The sequence below is a fragment of the Helianthus annuus genome, chromosome 2 (assembly GCF_002127325.2).
Source record: "Helianthus annuus cultivar XRQ/B chromosome 2, HanXRQr2.0-SUNRISE, whole genome shotgun sequence".
Classification (NCBI taxonomy): Eukaryota; Viridiplantae; Streptophyta; class Magnoliopsida; order Asterales; family Asteraceae; genus Helianthus; species Helianthus annuus.
The window spans coordinates 21,952,520-21,971,819 of record NC_035434.2 but is presented as its reverse complement, the minus strand read 5'-3'; the positions used below and the strand labels follow the sequence as shown (position 1 = coordinate 21,971,819).

Sequence of the window (19,300 nt, the reverse complement as noted above, 5' to 3'; positions counted from 1 at the left end):
TACCTATACCGTACGAGTACCGAAAATACTGGTACTGAATTTGAACAAAACTAGGTACCAAATACCGTACCAAATATATAGGTACGGGTACGAGTACGGGTACTGGTACGGGTATTTTCGGTACAGTACCCGCTTGGTACCATTTTGTTTTTAGAGTTAACTGCCATTTCAGTCCCTGTGGTTTGGTCACTTTGGCCATTTCAGTCCATTTTTCAAAAATACGCCATTTTCGTCCCTGACATACTGGAAAGGTGCCATTTCAGTCCAAATTCTCATAACCCAGTTAAAGTCAGTTAGGTGAGTATATTTAATGAAGGGTATTTCAGTCCTTTCATAATTCTTTTATTTTCCCTTTATGTTTTTAATAACCAAAATCAGTTAAGTGCCACCAAAACCCCTCCCCTGTATAAAACCCCCAAAATTGAGTTCAACGTAACCCTAATCCCAAATTCACCCCCCAAAAATAACCCTAACCTGCTGCAACAATGGATCATGAAGACGACAACGATCCAAACTGGAGGGTTCGAGGTGTTTACTCAAATTTCGACCCTGAAATCGCATATGGTAGGTTTACATTCGTCACTTTTTTGCTTTATGAATGATTGTCTTTCTTCATCATGTATAAATTAGGACTAATGTTTGTTGTATAATCGTTTCAGAAAACGAACCTGATATGTTCACATTGAAAGTTCACCATGGAGGTGAACTCACTATGTTCCCTGATGTAACATACGAGGGGGGGATAATCGAATATGTTGATAAGGTGAATGCGGACTTTTTCTCTCGAGTAATCATTGATTCCATGATGTTGGAACTTGGTTATACGGAAGATGATCTGGATATCTTGAAATACTATTTTAGGATTCCAGGTGAAGATATGGATTTTGGCTTAAGGCCAATAGGTTCAGATGATGATATTCGTAGGTTGATTAGGCTTGCAACAAAGTGTAAGGTTATAGAGTTATATGTTGAAAAGGTTCAAAGGGTGGATTTAGGAGAGTTGACACAGCAACCATTAAATGTGATCTATCCTGAACAAGATCAACAGCCTCAAAATGATCCTGATTTAGGAGATCTAACACAGGAACCAGGTTGAGATGAAAAAAACCCAGCTAAACATTAACATCATCTTCAATCTCGTGTACTTCACTGCCATTCCTAAAGCTTGTTCTTGAAGTTGCCTAATTTCAGATGTCATCCTCGAAGCTTGTTCTTCATGATCCCTAACTTGATAAGCCAAACCCGCAAAATGACGAAATACTTCAACAGCCCTTTCACACGATGGACCCTCTGCCCAATCCACAAACCCGCAACCCCTATGTCGAGTAATGCAGCAGAAAAACTTCCTTCCAGGGTTTGCAGGGGTCCACGATGTCTTCACAATTGTTGGAGACCCACAATTAGAGCAGACAACCATCGTTGAGGGGATGGTCTTGATTCAATTTTGGAGGTGAAGTTGGGATTTAGGGTTACAGTTGCAGGTTTGGGGGTTTTATACAGGGGAGATTCGTTTTTGGTTATTAAAAACATAAAGGGAAAATAAAAGAATTATGAAAGGACTGAAATACCCTTCATTAAATATACTCACCTAACTGACTTTAACTGGGTTATGAGAATTTGGACTGAAATGGCACCTTTCCAGTATGTCAGGGACGAAAATGGCATATTTTTGAAAAATGGACTGAAATGGCCAAAGTGACCAAACCACAGGGACTGAAATGGCAGTTAACTCTTGTTTTTATTTACTTTTTAAGCACTTGTACGAGTACTAAATAGGTAAAATTGACATGAGTACCAATACAGTACGAGTACCAAATAGGTAAAATTGGTACGAGTACCAATACGATACGAGTACCATATAGGTAAAATCAATACGAGTACACTATAAATACCATAATATGAAATAAAACATAATAATAAAAAACTTTTAAAGGTATACATAGAATTCGGTACCAGTACCCATTTTTACCCGTACCCGTACCAATACCGAAAGTACTGAATACCAAAATCAATAAAACTGGGTACCGATACATGTACCAAATACCTAAAATCGGTACGGGTACAGGTACGGGTACGGTACGAGTACGAGTACGGGTATTTGGGAAAAAAAAAGCCCATCCCAACATTGGATCACTCGAAAAGAAAGTGACCGATAAAAAAAAATCAGTTTCTCAGGGCTGTTCATAAAGCTCGCGACTCGTAGCTCGCTCGAAAGAAGCTCGAGAAAAACTAGTTAAAAAATCTCAATTTGAGATGACGTGAACCAAGTTGGCTCATTTTATAACCAAGCCCAACTCGAGCTAAGCTCGGCTCGTTGGCTCGTTCTTAGGCTCGTTTAACTCCGACGTAAAGCTCAAGCCAAGTTTAACCGCCTGAATTAATCACATCTACTTCAATATATAGGAATAACAAGGTGTTAAAACATATCTACTTAAAAAATTACATATAAAAAGATGTGTGCATATTCATATAAAACTGAAATTTACATATAAAATCTCAATTTAATTAATCCTTATTAATCTCAATTAATCGCTAGCCGATACCTAACCGGCCAACTAATGTGACAACTGGCACCAAACCGGTAATCTTCGTACACTTAATTATTATTTAATGACTGAAATTATGTGCTTAAATGTCAACATTGTCGGGGGGGAGGGGGGATAGTGCACAGTCCTCCCAACCGCCGAAGTGATCTCACTCCGGGAGCCGCTACCCGACCAAGCTAGCTCCGCGGTGACTTCCCCATGCCGAGTTCTTACCCTGGGCGACATATGCCACTCCCAAGACTCGAACCCGGTACCTCTGGGAAGAGGTGGGTGTCGGTGGCCAACTGGGCTACCCAGTTGGTGTGTCAACATTGTCTGATTACATACCATACAAGTGAATTCATGCACGTTTTATACTACAAGAATTACTTTATGCATTAATGAACAACGTTGCGTCCGAAATACTAGTAAACTCACCGGTAAGACACATTGTGTCAGCAAATCTGCAGAAAGCAGTCAAACAATAGAATTGAGGCCTAGGAGTAGGTCCAACGTCTAAAATACATTAAAACCCAAGAATGTATACAATGGTTAACGTATAGATTTTCCGGAAGCTAAAATACGCACTGAAAAGCACCCGAAACTTACTTTAAATGCAGAAAACTACACAATTCAGCTATAAATCAGCTATAATCAGCTCTTTAACACCTTAATACCATGTAGAATTTATGTTTTATGGCCTAGAATAACTTACAGAGTGTCGGGAATTAAAACTGTCATAAAAAGTGCTTTTTACCTAGTGAAACTGCGCAATTCAGCACTTTAACGAACTGTAACGAACCGAACAACCCGACAATAACTGGGACATCAAAATTTGACTAGAAGTAATGTTTTTATGATATTAAACTAGTATTGATCCTAGAACACCTTAAAAATAATAAAAACACCTAAACACACTTATACTAACTTAAACCTTCTAGTTTGCACTTTAAACCTCCATCTTCCAAAAATTTACATTTTTACCCCCTCCCCTCCACCAAATCCGGCCCCAAGAGGGCCCACACATCTTTTAGAATATCTTATTAGATCTTGTCCCCCAAAGGTTATGCAAATAAATCTATGAGAAAGATTATGTTGGGATTTGTTTTATAAATAACCATGAGTTAGATAACATATCCACCATTTCTTATTTTCAGCTTCATCTTCTTCCCTTCTCCTCCTCTAACTCTCGGCCTCACCTCCACCATCATACCCCCTCACTTTTGAGCATCATACATTCATTCCAAGGTCATTACAAGGTGTATGGAGACCATCTAAGAAGACTTGAGGTGTCGGAACTTGAAGGACCTCTTCGTGGACACTCACTTTCTTCCTTGATCATCATCTCCATATTTGTGCCACTTCCCTAGCCATTAGAGCTAGTAGTAAGCCTCTTGATCACTAAAATAAGTCATGTTTATGTTTTGTACAAGTTTCACCATCTAAACAACTTAACTTCTAATGTTAAAAAGAAAAAAAAATCTAACATATTCATGAAGAAAGTAAGTGATTACATGAATTTTTAGTGTATGTAATGAAGTTGTTGTTGATATATCTTGAGTTATGTTTAGATCAAGTATGTTAAAGCTTAGATCTAACAAGTTTAAGCATGGATCTTGAAGGATCCATGGTTAATCTTGAAGATGAACATATGAAGTATGATGTGAACTTGAAATGTGAATTCTTATGCATAAACTTGTAATCTTAAAGTAATAAAGTGTGTGTATAACTAATTTTTGAAACTATCACTCATGGAAAGTTTGTTAAAAATGTAACGTAAAGCTTGTTTTTGAAGGATCTAAAAATATTAGGCATGGATCTTGAAAGATCCATGGTTAAACATGATGATCTTTATAATAAACATAAAAGTGGTTTTAGAAACATGATTTACAAACTTTAAAACCATTAAACTCGTGGATAAGTTGGTTAGTAAAATAAAGCCTTGTAAAAAGTTGGTTAAAAATTTGCAAGAACACTTATTTTGGAAAGATCATCTTATGTAAAGTGTAGATCTAAAAGACTACACACTTTTAACAAGAAACAAGTTCACCATGACGTTTCATATGGAAAAACTGGTGTATGTTGTTAATGATTATTGTTGGAAATTTGTTTTGGTGTTGAAAAGAAAATAAACACATGTTTTGAAAACATAGGAAACCTCCATTTTTAGGGGAAACTATGCCAAAATTTTTATAAATTTTGACACTTAGAAAAATATAAGTTTTTGAGAAACTTATTCCCTAAAAATGTATCTAAAAATATTTACCAAGGTTTTCCTAATTTTTGTGTTAAGAAATGATAATTTCTTCAAGATTAAAATTTATATTAAGTATGTATATTCTTGAGAAAAATATATATATTTATTGATCACCAAATTTTGTGCTAAGTGTATGTAGTATGTATTATATGTGATAGTGTATTAGGACTTGAAAATACACTAAATACTCCTAAGGAGTGAAGATACAAAATATACATACAACATACTTAGACAAATACAAGAGAATATATTTATGAAAATATATTACTTGAGAGAATAAATAACTTGGACAAGTTATGAACATGAAATGAAGTTCTGGACAGAATACGTAATTCGGGTGAAAAATACAAGATACTTATATTTATTGTTAAGAAAATAATATAAGTAAGACACATAGTTAAAAATATAAATTATTTTTAACACAAGAACATATACATAAAAGATGGTGACTTGTACTTGTGCGATACAAGTCTAGTGACTAACGTTAATAAAACATGTTTAGGTCACGACGCTAGATAAGCAAATCCGGTGAAGTTTACGACGCAGGAATGCAAAGTTGTGAGTTCATGCTCCCCCTTTTATTTTAACTGTTTTCAGTTTTATAACTTCGGGGGTGAAATACATGTTACAAATATTACAATGTTTACAAATGGTATGATGGATATAAAAACAAGAAGCACTCTTGGTGATAACTAGTACCAAGTATGATGCGTGTTAAGGAATGATACGAGAAATCGTGTCACGAATAGGGTACCATATGTAACACCCCGTGTTACCGAATGTCAAAGTCAAAGTCCAAGTCAAGTTTGACTCCTTTGACTGTAATTAGTCTATTTTATGTTTATTAATTGTATTATGTGGAGTAAGTGTTGTTAATCAAAGTAATCGAACGAATCGAATGTTTAATCGACGCGAAACGCTTTACGACTGTGAATAGTAGGAAGTAGCAATGCGATATAGTTAATCAATCAATAATCAAGCTAATCGAATCGTCAATCGAACTCGAAACTCGAACCATGCGAATTTGGTGTTATATTACGTGTATGTGGGCCTTACGTGTTACCTGTGCGTGTTTACTTTATGTTATGTGTGGTGATCAATCGAATCGAAACTCAAAACTCAATCGAACTCAATCGAACTCAATCGAAATCGAATTATGATGAATGGTAGCGAGAGGATAGTGTGAAATATAGATGCTTGTATGTAGATATAGTGGTTGGGACTAAAAGTAATTTGAATTGGAAACTCTATCGTAATCGTATCGCCTTCAATCGAAACCGAAATATCAGAAATCGTCGCACCGAACGCTCAAAGCAGGCTGTGGATCGATCAGGCTCCTAGCTGATCGAACAGCCCAGCCGATCGGACGGACTGTCTGATCGAACAGGCTGTCCGATCGGGATGCCTGGCCGATCGGCCAGCTCTTTCCTCTTTGGGAAGCCTATAAATAGGCCTGTCATTGTCATTCTTTCCACTTTTGGAAACCTCTGACCGACCAACTCGCTTTCTTCACTATTTCTCAGATTTCTCTCAATCCCGGTAAGATTTCATCCTAAATCTTGTACGTTTTTTATCTATGCACACTCCTACACCTTTCTATCTTTCAGATCTTGATTTCTAACCGTGAAATCATCAAGATTTAAGTGTTATATGATGATGTCATCATGGGGTTTTTCAAGAACTTCCTGTTTTGGCCTCAATCCACCAAGAATCACTTGGATCTAGCCGATTTCCACATAAACAAACTAAGATCTATTACAGATCTGAACATTTACATGGTGTGAAGGATTGAAAGAAGGATTTCCAACTTTCTTTCAACTCTTTTACACTCAATGTCTTCAAACCGGTAGAAACAGAGCTTGAACCAACTCACTAAACATTCTAATGGTTGGGTGGTTCAAGATTTGGATTCTATCTACGAGGTTCACCGACTTCGGGTTAAACGTTAAACTACCGTTCCAAAACGTTCACCAACCGGACTTGGGTGACTCCTGTCCGAGCAGGGGAAACAAGTAAGAACGAAGGTGGCATGGTTCGGCTCGTTGTCAAAATACCTCGATATGACGTCAAACAATCAGAACAGCCAAGTGTTAGACGAACAGGCCGACTAGGTCAGGATGTTGACCGATCGAACAGGCTGTTCAAACGAACAGCCCAACCGATCGGACATGTCAGCCGATCGGTTAGCACATGGCCCCACACTTTAACAATTTCATGAAATCTAGTATTGAACGAAGTGCTGTTCGATCGAACTACGGTTTGGGTTGAATTACTCTTCGGATCATGAGATATTATGCTTCAACACTTAATCGATTTTCCAACTCGTTCGATGTATTTGAGTGCCACCCGATCGAACATGTTGTCCGATCAGGTGACATCCTGCTGAGGACCCACTACTGGAGTGTCTAACCGATCGGTTAGGCCGGCCGATCGAACAGATCGTTCGATCGATCGACCTGAAAGGTAAGAACACTTCAATGTTCTCGAATACTACAACGAAAACTTCAAAAAGAAAAGCCATCATACACAAACACATCCTACTCAAAGGAAGAAACAATCCACTCGAACAGTCCAACCGATCGAGCCTACCGGCCGATCGAACAGGCTGTTCGAACGGATTGTCCAACCGAACGAACAACCCATTCGATCGAACCTACAGTTCGATCGACCAGGCTGTTCGACCCATCATCACTTATTTCCATTTAGCGTGTTACTCATCATTATGCTATCGAACTATTCAGGCTAACCCTACTCTCAAGCGCTCCCTTCAATCCATCAATCGATCGCTGTGAGTATATTCGAACCCTTTTTTGCTTTAGCACTTTTGGGTGTTACATACGTTACCTATCAAAAATCACAATCGAACACACTACTCAATTATTTTAACGTATGTGACAGGCAATTAGGATGCTTATCTGCTAGGAAGGCGAGCTTAAAATAAGCGTCTAGAGTATAGTTGTCTGTAGATCTTGCAGATCGAGTCTCTAGAGGCAATTGAACAATTTTTATTTTTATATTTAAATCTGAGTTGTCGGAACAGAATATTTGACTAGTTGTTATCTGTAATAATTTGTTTTACTATTTGGGATACGGTATGGGACGTATTAATTAAACTAAATAGTAATGATAGTTGTTGTGGAAACTTCTGGACAGTCTGTTTCGCTCAGTGCCATGCCCCGATGATTCCGCCATCGGTTGGCGTGTGACAGATTGGTATCAGAGCCATAACTATAGGGAATTAGGCTAGACACGACCTAGTCCGGGTCGCTGTCTTAGAGACCTAGACTATAGTTAGGAACCAACAGACCAAGCTTATGTGATGTATTCTGCATCTCTTCGCTATCACTGCACTCGAATTTTCGAATAGAGTCAAGCGATTTAGTCAGGATTAGGTTTGAAAACCGCAAACTCTCGACTAAATTGCTTGGTCAATGCTGATTTTACCGCTTTATCAATGATTTCCTCATGATTTTGAATAAAAAACGAAGAGAATTATACCAAATCAGGAGTGAAATCCATATTTTGATGAATAATCTCCTCAATTCTACCAAAACAAGGAAGAAGTTGCTAAGCTAGGGGTGAAACCCTAACCTTGACAACTTGTTCCGGATTTTATATTCCTCACCAAAGCTTCGACGGACTCCAACGAACTGAACTCACAAGTATGACCTAGGGAATACGTGTGGAATGCCCAAGAATCGTGGCAGCAACGCAAACCCGAAAGTCAAAAGTGACGACAAGTCCACTGCGAATAGTCGAATCGCTTTGGGTAGTCGATGTCTAGTAGCCGCAAACAATCTATTCCCTGATTTTATGTGTTTCGATTCTGAGCCTGCAACTGCCAACTCTGATAACTCGGTGATTTTATGTGTTTTAAGTGTACTTGTCTGTTTACGTGTTTTGATTTTGGATTTTTTTTTTCGATTTTGCTATCACTTCAATCGACACAAACGACTCGTATTGCTATTCTATCTCAAGACGCTAACAAGTCACTGCAATTTTAGACAATATTGTGCTACGATTATACTATACTACTCGACACGTTATACGACTATACTATACTACTCGATGTGCTATAATCGAACGACACGCGAACTTGGAAGGATAGGTTTCTGTATTCTGACCGCATCTGTGATTAAATGCGTAGGTGTTTATGTGCTACTACGCTTCTGTGCTCTATGTGTTTCTGTGCTTCTGTGATTACGTGAATCTGTGACTATGTGCTTATGTGTTTCTGTGATACGTGATTCGACGTGTTCCTGTGCTTTAGTAAGTAGTAGACGTGTGGGGTGAGATTCGATTTGTTGTGTCTGAGACCTACGACAATGTCCGTTGCAGACCATGTCGTCATCTGGACACCGAACCCCTCTTACCCGCCAAGAAAAGAGAGACAAGCGTCTTGCTGCTATCATCGCCAAGCAAGTGGCAAAAGCTGTAAGCGAGGTGTACGAATACGTCAGCAAATCATCTGAGGAGTCGCGAACCGATGCTCCTAAAGATGCTAACAAGACCGTTTTCAGTTTCAAACAGTTTAAGGCATGCGGACCAAAAGAGTTTACCGGAGAAGATGGCCCTACCGCCATGTTTCAATGGTTTGATTCGGTTGAAGTCACTCTGCGCCAAAGCGGCTGTCCTGAAAATCTTCGTACCCTAAATGCAACCGGCGTCTTCCAGTCCCGAGCTCTAGACTGGTGGACGGCCGAACGAAACAAACGCGGGAACGATGCAGCTTATGAGCTGACTTGGGAAGAGCTGAAGGCCATCATGATGGACGAATTCTGCCCTCCCCATGAACGCCAAAAGCTGGAGGACGAGTTTTGGAACATCAAGCAGAAGGACGGAGACGACGCTGCTTTAACTGCTCGCTTCAAGCAGCTTAGCATTATCTGTCCCGATCAAGTCAAGACGCCAGACATGGCCATCAAGAAGTACATTCGAGCTCTACCTGATTGTGTTGCCGACTTTGTTTACGCCGCCAAGACATCATCAATCGAGGAAACTTACTTGCTTGCCACCGAGATCAATGACAAGCGGGTAAAGTCTGGTTTCTGGGATAAGCCATCCAAGTCTCTGCATCAAGCTACTACTACACCAACCACCGACTCCACTGCTCAACTATCCAAGTCATCACACCAAAAGAAGAAGCGCAACAACAGCAGCTCCAGCAACAAGAACTGTGCTGTCACAACAACTGCTGCCCCTCTGCAAGCCGTACCGGCTCAGCAGCAGTCTCATCACCGACCAGCTCCAGTGACCAGTGCGCCGCCAGCAAAGCGTACTTACATAGGTCCCCACCCGCTCTGCCCAACATGCTCATACCATCATCCGGTGGGAATCGCATGTCGTTTCTACGCTCACTGCAACCTCTACGGTCATTTCACTGCGAATTGCCGCTATGGTCCCCGTAATACCGCAGCTCCTGCCGCCGCTCATCAAGCTCTACACCCAGCCCCTCAAGGCCAACCCGCAGCTCAAGCACCCGCGGTCAATGCTCGAGTCTTCTTTGCATGTGGTGACCCTAACCATTTTGCAAACATGTGCCCGAACAGGGTGGTGAAACAAGAGCCCCAACAGCAGCAGCAGTAGCAGCCTCAGCAGCAAGCAGCCCGTGCCAGAACCTTCAACATCAACGCCCGTCAAGCCCAGGCTGACAACAACGTGGTTAATGGTACGTTCCTTGTGAATGGTATTTATGCATCATGTTTGTTTGATACTGGAGCCGATAACTGCTTTGTGTCGTTTGAATTCGAGAAGCTCCTTAGTCGTAAGCGCTCTTATCTCCCCTCGTCATTCGAAGTCGAAGTCGCTACTGGAAGAACTGTCACCGTTAATTCTGTTCTCCGTGATTGTACCCTCGAGCTCAACAATCACATCTTCCCTATCGACCTTACTCCCATGCAACTCGGAAGCTTCGATGTCATAGTAGGCATGGATTTTCTTCGCGAAAACCATGCTGAAGTTGTGTGCTTTGATAAAATGATTCGATTCTCGCTCACGAATGGTGATCTATTATGTGTGTACGGTGAAACAGCTTCGAAAGGTCTCAAGCTCATGACATGCATCCAAGCTAGCAAGTATCTCCGCAAGGAATACAGAGCTTTCTTGGCCAATATTGTAGTAGCGGAGAAGGAAAAGAAAAGGAAGGCCGAAGTCAAAGACGTTCCAGTGGTCCGAGAATTTCCTCAGGCATTCCCTGATGATCTTCCTGGACTACCGCCAAGTCGTGATATCGACGTTCGTATCGACCTTATTCCTGGAGCTAACCCTGTAGCCAAAGCCCCTTATCGACTTGCTCCATCCGAAATGCGGGAACTTTCGAACCAACTCCAGGAGTTACTTGAAAAAGGCTTTATTCGCCCGAGCACCTCTCCTTGGGGCGCACCAGTCCTTTTCGTTAAAAAGAAGGATGGGTCGTTCAGGATGTGCATCAATTATCGGGAGTTGAATAAGTTAACCATCAAGAACCGTTACCCTTTGCCACGAATCGATGACTTATTTGATCAGCTGCAAGGTGCCAAGTGTTTCTCGAAGATCGACCTACGTTCAGGCTATCATCAATTGCGTATTCAAGAGGAAGACATCCCTAAAACCGCTTTTCGAACTCGATACGGCCATTATGAATTCGTTGTTATGCCTTTTGGTTTAACCAACGCACCCGCGGTTTTCATGGATCTGATGAATCGCGTGTGTAAGCCATTTCTAGACCGTTTCGTCATCGTGTTCATCGACGATGTCTTGATCTATTCCAAGTCGAAAGCCGAACACGCGCAACATCTACGTTTGGTTCTCGAGTTACTTCAGGGGAATCAACTCTATGCCAAGTTCTCCAAGTGCGAATTCTGGCTAGAGGAGGTTCAATTTCTGGGTCACATCGTTAATAGTCAAGGTATTCATGTCGATCCCGTGAAGATTGAAGCAGTTAAGAGCTGGATTACGCCTAAGAACCCGTCCGAAGTTCGTTCTTTTCTCGGATTAGCGGGCTATTATCGACGATTTATCGAAGGATTCTCTAAGATCGATGTGCCGCTTACCGCCCTTACTCATAAAGACAAGCCTTTTGTTTGGGGAACTGAACAAGAGTCTGCTTTTCAAGCCCTCAAGCTTATGCTTTGCAATGCTCCTGTTCTCACATTGCCCGACGGAAACATCGATTTCGTTGTCTATTGTGATGCTTCCAACCTTGGTCTTGGCTGTGTTCTCATGCAACGGGACAAGGTTATAGCTTACGCATCTCGTCAGCTCAAAATCCACGAGAAGAACTATACAACCCATGATCTCGAGCTAGGCGTAGTTGTTTTTGCATTGAAGATTTGGCGACACTACCTGTATGGTACCAAGTGTAAGATCTTCACCGATCACAGGAGTTTACAACACATCTTCAACCAGAAAGAACTTAACATGCGTCAACGCCGATGGGTAGAACTTCTTAACGATTACGACTGTGAGATTCGTTATCACCCGGGCAAAGAATGTTGTTGCCGACGCGCTCAGCAGACGGAGTTATTTGCTCAGTATTCGCAATACCCAAGCCCAGCATGATCTCGAAACCCTCATCCGCGAAGCCCAGCATGTTTGCTTTAATGAACGCATTTTGAAGAAAGAGAGGATCTATCACGATGGAGCTCAGCTTGTAAGCAAAGCAAATGGGATTTTCTATTATCTGGACCGAATTTGGATCCCTAAGCGGACCGATTTGCGAAAGATTATAATGGACAAAGCCCACAAATCCCGATATTCTATTCATCCCGGTGCCGATAAAATGTACCAGGATCTTCGCTATAAGTACTGGTGGCTGGGCATGAAATGGGATATCGCTCTTTATGTTGGAGGTTGCCTGACTTGTGCGAGAGTTAAGGCTGAACATCAACGACCTTCTGGCTTACTCGAACAACCTCCAATACCCATATGGAAGTGGGAGAGTATAGCTATGGATTTCATAACCAAACTTCCGCCCACGCCATCAGGTCACGACAGCATTTGGGTGATAGTTGATCGTCTGACCAAATCCGCCCACTTTTTACCAATACAGGAAGACTACAAGGTAGAACGACTAGGCCGAATCTACATCGACGAGATTATTTGTAATCGTGGTACGCCTCGTGACATCATTTCAGATCGTGATGCTCGGTTTACTTCACGATTGTGGGAAACGTTTCAAGCAGCTCTTGGTACGACGCTTAACTTGAGTACCGCATTCCATCCTCAAACCGACGGACAGACTGAAAGAACGATCCGTACTCTTGAAGACATGCTCCGTGCATGTGTCATAGACTTCGTGGTAGTTGGAACAAATACCTACCGTTAGTTGAATTCTCGTACTACAACAGCTATCATGCCAGCATACAAATGGCACCATTCGAGGCCTTATATGGAAGAAGATGTCGTTCGCCTATTGTGTGGCACGAGATCGGTCACTCGCAATTAACCGGTCCCGAGTTACTGCAAGAAACGACTGACAAAATCCTACAGATTCGAGACAACTTGTCGAAAGCTAGGGATAGACAGAAAAGTTACGCCGGTAGAAGAAGCATGCCCCTTGAATTTGACGTTGGCGACTATGTACTCCTAAAGGTATCACCTTGGAAGGGTGTGGTCAGATTCGGCAAGAAAGGGAAACTAGCGCCTCGAAATGTTGGACCTTTTAAGATTCTGGAAAGGATCGGAAAAGTCGCCTACAGGCTCGAACTACCGGGGGAACTTAGTAACGTCCACCCAACGTTCCATGTGTCAAACCTCCGAAAATGCCTAGCTGACCATGATCTAATAGTACCTCTCGACGACCTTCAGGTCAACGAAACGCTACACTTCGTGGAGAAGCCTGTCAAAATCATGGATCGCCAAACCAAGCAACTTAGACGCTCGCGCATCCCTATCGTGAAAGTTCGATAGGAAGGCAAACGAGGCGTGGAGTTTACTTGGGAACTCGAAAGCGACATGAAGGCTAAGTACCCGCAGTTGTTTAAATGAAGATCTGAAGCAAGAAATTGGTAAAACATTCACAGTGCTGTGCAGCTTCCAGCCTAATTTCGGGACAAAATTCCCTAAACAAGGGGAGGCTATAACACCCCGTGTTACCGAATGTCAAAGTCAAAGTCAAAGTCCAAGTCAAGTTTGACTCCTTTGACTGTAATTAGTCTATTTTATGTTTATTAATTGTATTATGTGGAGTAAGTGTTGTTAATCAAAGTAATCGAACGAATCGAATGTTTAATCGACGCGAAACGCTTTACGACTGTGAATAGTAGGAAGTAGCAATGCGATAAAGTTAATCAATCAATAATCAAGCTAATCGAATCGTCAATCAAACTCGAAACTCGAACCATGCGAATTTGGTGTTATATTACGTGTATGTGGGCCTTACGTGTTACCTATGCGTGTTTACTTTATGTTATGTGTGGTGATCAATCGAATCGAAACTCAAAACTCAATCGAACTCAATCGAAATCGAATTATGATGAATGGTAGCGAGAGGATAGTGTGAAATATAGATGCTTGTATGTAGATATAGTGGTTGGGACTAAAAGTAATTTGAATAGGAAACTCTATCGTAATCGTATCGCCTTCAATCGAAATCGAAATATCAGAAATCGTCGCACCGAACGCTCAAAGCAGGCTGTGGATCGATCAGGCTCCTAGCCGATCGAACAGCCCAGTCGATCGGACGGACTGTCCGATCGAGCAGGCTGTCCGATCGGGATGCCTGGCCAATCGGCCAACTCTTTCCTCTTTGGGAAGCCTATAAATAGGCCTGTCATTGTCATTCTTTCCACTTTTGGAAACCTCTGACCGACCAGCTCGTGTTCTTCACTATTTCTCAGATTTCTCTCAATCCCGGTAAGATTTCATCCTAAATCTTGTACGTTTTTTATCTAGGCACACTCCTACACCTTTCTATCTTTCAAATCTTGATTTCTAACCGTGAAATCATCAAGATTTAAGTGTTCTAGGATGATGTCATCATGGTGTTCTTCAAGAACTTCCTGTTTTGGCCTCAATCCACCAAGAATCACTTGGATCTAGCCGATTTCCACATAAACAAACTAAGATCTATCACAGATCTGAACATTTACATGGTGTGAAGGATTGAAAGAAGGATTTCCAACTTTCTTTCAACTCATTTACACTCAATGCCTTCAAACCGGTAGAAACGGAGCTTGAACCAACTCACTAAACATTCTAATGGTTGGGTGGTTCAAGATTCGGATTCTATCTACGAGGTTCACCGACTTCGGGTTAAACATTAAACTACCGTTCCAAAACGTTCACCGACCGGACTTGGGTGATTCCTGTCCGAGCAGGGGAAACAAGTAAGAACGAAGGTGCCATGGTTCGGCTCGTTGTCAAAATACCTCGATATGACGTCAAACAATAAGAACAGCCAAGTGTTAGACGAACAGGCCTACCAGGTCAGGATGCTGACCGATCGAATAGGCTGTTCGAACGAACAACCCAACCGATCGGACATGTCAGTCGATCGACCAGGCCAACCGATCGGTTAGCATATGGCCCCACACTTCAACAATTTCATGAAGTCTAGTATTGAACGAAGTGCTGTTCGATCGAACTACGGTTTGGGTTGAATTACTCTTCGGATCATGAGATACTATGCTTCAACACTTAATCGATTTTCCAACTCGTTCGATGTATTGGAGTACCACCCGATCGAACATGCTGTCCGATTAGGTGACATCCTGCTGAGGACCCACTACTGGAGTGTCTAACCGATCGGTTAGGCCAGCCGATCGAACAGACCGTTCGATTGATCGACCTGAAAGGTAAGAACACTTCAATGTTCTCGAATACTACAACGAAAACTTCAAAAAGACAAGCCATCATACACAAACACATCCTACTCAAAGGAAGAAACAATCCACTCGAACAGTCCAACCGATCGAGCCTACCGGCCGATCGAACAGGCTGTTCGAACGGATTGTCCAACCGAACGAACAACCCATTCGATCGAACCTACAGTTCGATCGACAGGCTGTTCGACCCATCATCACTTATTTCCATTTAGCGTGTTACTCATCGTTATGCTATCGAACTATTCAGGCTAACCCTACTCTCAAGCGCTCCCTTCAATCCATCAATCAATCGCTGTGAGTATATTCGAACCCTTTTTTGCTTTAGCACTTTTGGGTGTTACATACGTTACCTATCAAAAATCACAATCGAACACACTACTCAATTATTTTAACGCTAACCGTTCTGCATGTATTACGTGACTAAATGAATGCTTGTTGTTATGTTTACACGTGGAATGCTGTCTACCTGCCCTAACGACGTAGTACTATAGTTTGGACTCAGCACCCGTTCACACGGGGGTTGTTAAGGACAATTACTTGCATGGATTATAGTGGTAATCATGTATTGCGAACTGTCTCGGACAGTCAACCCGCAGTCATTGGTATCGATAGATCCATATCGATAATTAACATGCTTCGTTTTCCTCTGTGTACGTGCTGGTTATGCGTAAACTATTCGAACTCCATATGCTATTATCAAACTTGTATGCTCACCTTTATACTTTATGTATTGACTTCATTTTAACGTATGTGACAGGCAATTAGGATGCTTATCTGCTAGGAAGGCGAGCTTAAAATAAGCGTCTAGAGTATAGTTGTCTGTAGATCTTGCAGATCGAGTCTCTAGAGGCAATTGAACAATTTTTATTTTTATATTTAAATCTGAGTTGTCGGAACAGAATATTTGACTAGTTGTTATCTGTAATAATTTGTTTTACTATTTGGGATACGGTATGGGACGTATTAATTAAACAAAATAGTAATGATAGTTGTTGTGGAAACTTCTGGACAATCTGTTTCGCTCAGTGCCATGCCCCGATGATTCCGCCATCGGTTGGGGTGTGACACCATAAGCACCATTAATCGTGTACATACCTAGACCGCAGAACAAAATGTTAGATCTAATGGGTTTCCGGGCAGCCCCACTCTTGGTGATAACTAGTACCGAGTAGTGTTTTTGTGTCTCCGTCGTGAATCGACAACTAGAAAAATGCCTATGGTTTGGTTGCTTCCTATGTCGTGTCACATGTTAATGGCCTTGCAACCCATTAACAACATGATACATACAGGAATACTTGATTTATACAAGAATACTTGATTTATACAAGATACATACCATGTTTTTCAAACAAAGTATACAAACGTTCAATACAAGAACTGCATGAATTCACACCAACATTATGTTGACGTTTTTCCAAAATCACATGTATTTCAGGTAACTAAAAGTGGATGTGCGCACGGTCCTACTCTTGCTCGTGGATGTCGTTTATGTTTACTTTTGAATAAAGTTGTAAACTTTCAGACAATATTCTGTCTCGTGATGTAAACACTTAATCTAAGTTTTCAGTAATGTAATGTTTTGGGTATTTGAAGTTATTTTTACGAGCATGTAGTATGTTTACCTTTCGTATGCAATGAGAACCTTTCATGATCACACCTCGTGCTTCCGCCTAAGAAAGGGGTGTGACAACTAATGCCTAGCTATTCTTACAACACTGTTTTTCTAGAAGGGTATTTCGTGAAGCGGCAGGAACAATCATTGTAAGTTTGTAATATGCTATCATTACTGGCACTTAACCATGGAAGGTGCTGACATTACTGGTTATACTCGAAGGTTCCATGATCTGTCAAGGGTGATCTCCTATATGGTGACTCCTGAATTTAAGCGCGTTGAACGCTACATCTAGGGATTGGCTCCGGAGTTTCGCAGCTTGGTAACTTCGGCCAAACCCGCAACAATCACTGAGGCTGTAACTCTGGCTGTCAGCCTTACTAAAGATGCTGTTCGAATGAAGAAGTTATCGTTGAACCCAACGGAAAAGATCGAGACGCATGCTGAGTCGTCCGGCGACAAGAAAAGGAAACATGCAAACCTGAATCAATCAACTCGTAACAACAAAGGTTCCAACAAGAAGCGTGACACTAACCCGCCTCAGGAGGCGAAAACTCTTGCAACCATGAATGACGCTCCTGCCAGAAGGTACCTGGGCACTCTGCCCATTTGCAACAATTTCAAGCGTCATCACGAAGGAGTTTGTCGCATTCCAAAATGCGAAAAGTGTGGAAAGCTGGGTCACCATGCTGAGGATTGTTGCGGAAAAGGAAAAAACGGGAATGGAAACCGCAACGGTGTTGGTAATAGGAACGGTGGTGGAAATGGAAATGGCAATGGTAACAGGAATTGTAACGGGAATGGGCGGAACCAAGGATGCTTCAGTTGTGGAAGCAAGTATCATTTCGTGAAAGATTGCCCAGGGGAAACAACGCTCAGGCTCGAGCATTTGTGATTGGAGCAAGGAACGCACGGGAGGACCCTAACGTGGTCACCGGTACGTTTCTCGTTAACAACCACTTTGCATCCATATTTTTTGACACTGGTGCCGACTATAGTTTCATGTCTGTGGAATTTAAACGCATGCTTGGAATAGAATCTAGCAGATTAGATATTCCTTATTCTATAGAGCTAGCCAATGGTAAACTTGTTGAATCGGGCGAAGTTGTTAGAAGTTGCACATTAGAACTTGGTGAACGAAGATTTAGCATCGACCTCTTACCTATTCAATTGGGTTGTTTCGATGTAGTGGTCGGAATGGACTGGTTGTCCAAGAACAAAGCTGAAGTTATTTGTCATGAGAAAATCATTTGCATCCCGTTGGCGAATGATGAAACTCTCATCGTACACGGAGAAAAACGAGACGCGCCCCTACGAATCATCAGTTGTATGAAGGCACAGAAGTGCTTAAGGAAAGGATGTGTTGCATTCCTAGCGCACGTTGTAGACAGGAAGGCTGAGGAGCCGAAACTCGAAGACATTCCTGTGGTGAAGGAATTCCCTGCTGTTTTTCCCGAAGATCTGCCAGGATTACCTCCGCAACGACAGGTCGAATTCCGTATAGACTTGGTTCCAGGAGCCGCACCTGTAGCCAAGGCACCTTATCGGCTTGCACCATACGAAATGCAAGAACTATCTACATAACTCCAGGAGTTGTTGGATAAAGGATTCGTAAGGCCAAGCTTCTCACCTTGGGGAGCTCCGGTATTGTTCGTGAAGAAGAAGGATGGAACACTGCGGATGTGTATCGATTACAGAGAATTGAACAAGCTCACTATCAAGAATCAGTACCCACTACCAAGAATTGATGACTTATTTGATCAGTTGGAAGGATCAAGCTACTATTCCAAGATCGATCTTCGATCTGGATACCATCAGTTAAGAATCCAAGAGGAAAGCATACCAAAGACTGCATTCAGAACACGTTATGGGCACTACGAGTTTCTTGTGATACCATTTGGACTGACGAACGCGCCAGCGGTATTTATGGACCCGATGAACCGCGTATGCAAACCATATCTCGATAAATTCGTGATTGTATTTATCGATGATATCCTGATTTATTCCCGAACGAAAGAAGAACACGAGCAACACCTCAGAACTATTCTGGAACTACTGAAGAAAGAAAAACTTTTCGCAAAGTTCTCAAAGTGCGAATTTT

General features: G+C 41.7%; 1 protein-coding gene across 1 annotated transcript; it reads left to right on the top strand.

The window, feature by feature from the left end:
• Positions 1–17,596: 17,596 nt before the first annotated feature.
• On the top strand, positions 17,597–18,094 carry LOC110887716 (probable WRKY transcription factor protein 1). Its single transcript, XM_022135291.1, has one exon. It carries the CDS (start codon positions 17,597–17,599, stop codon positions 18,092–18,094), a length of 498 nt encoding a protein of 165 aa, XP_021990983.1.
• The last annotated feature ends 1,206 nt before the right edge of the window (positions 18,095–19,300 follow it).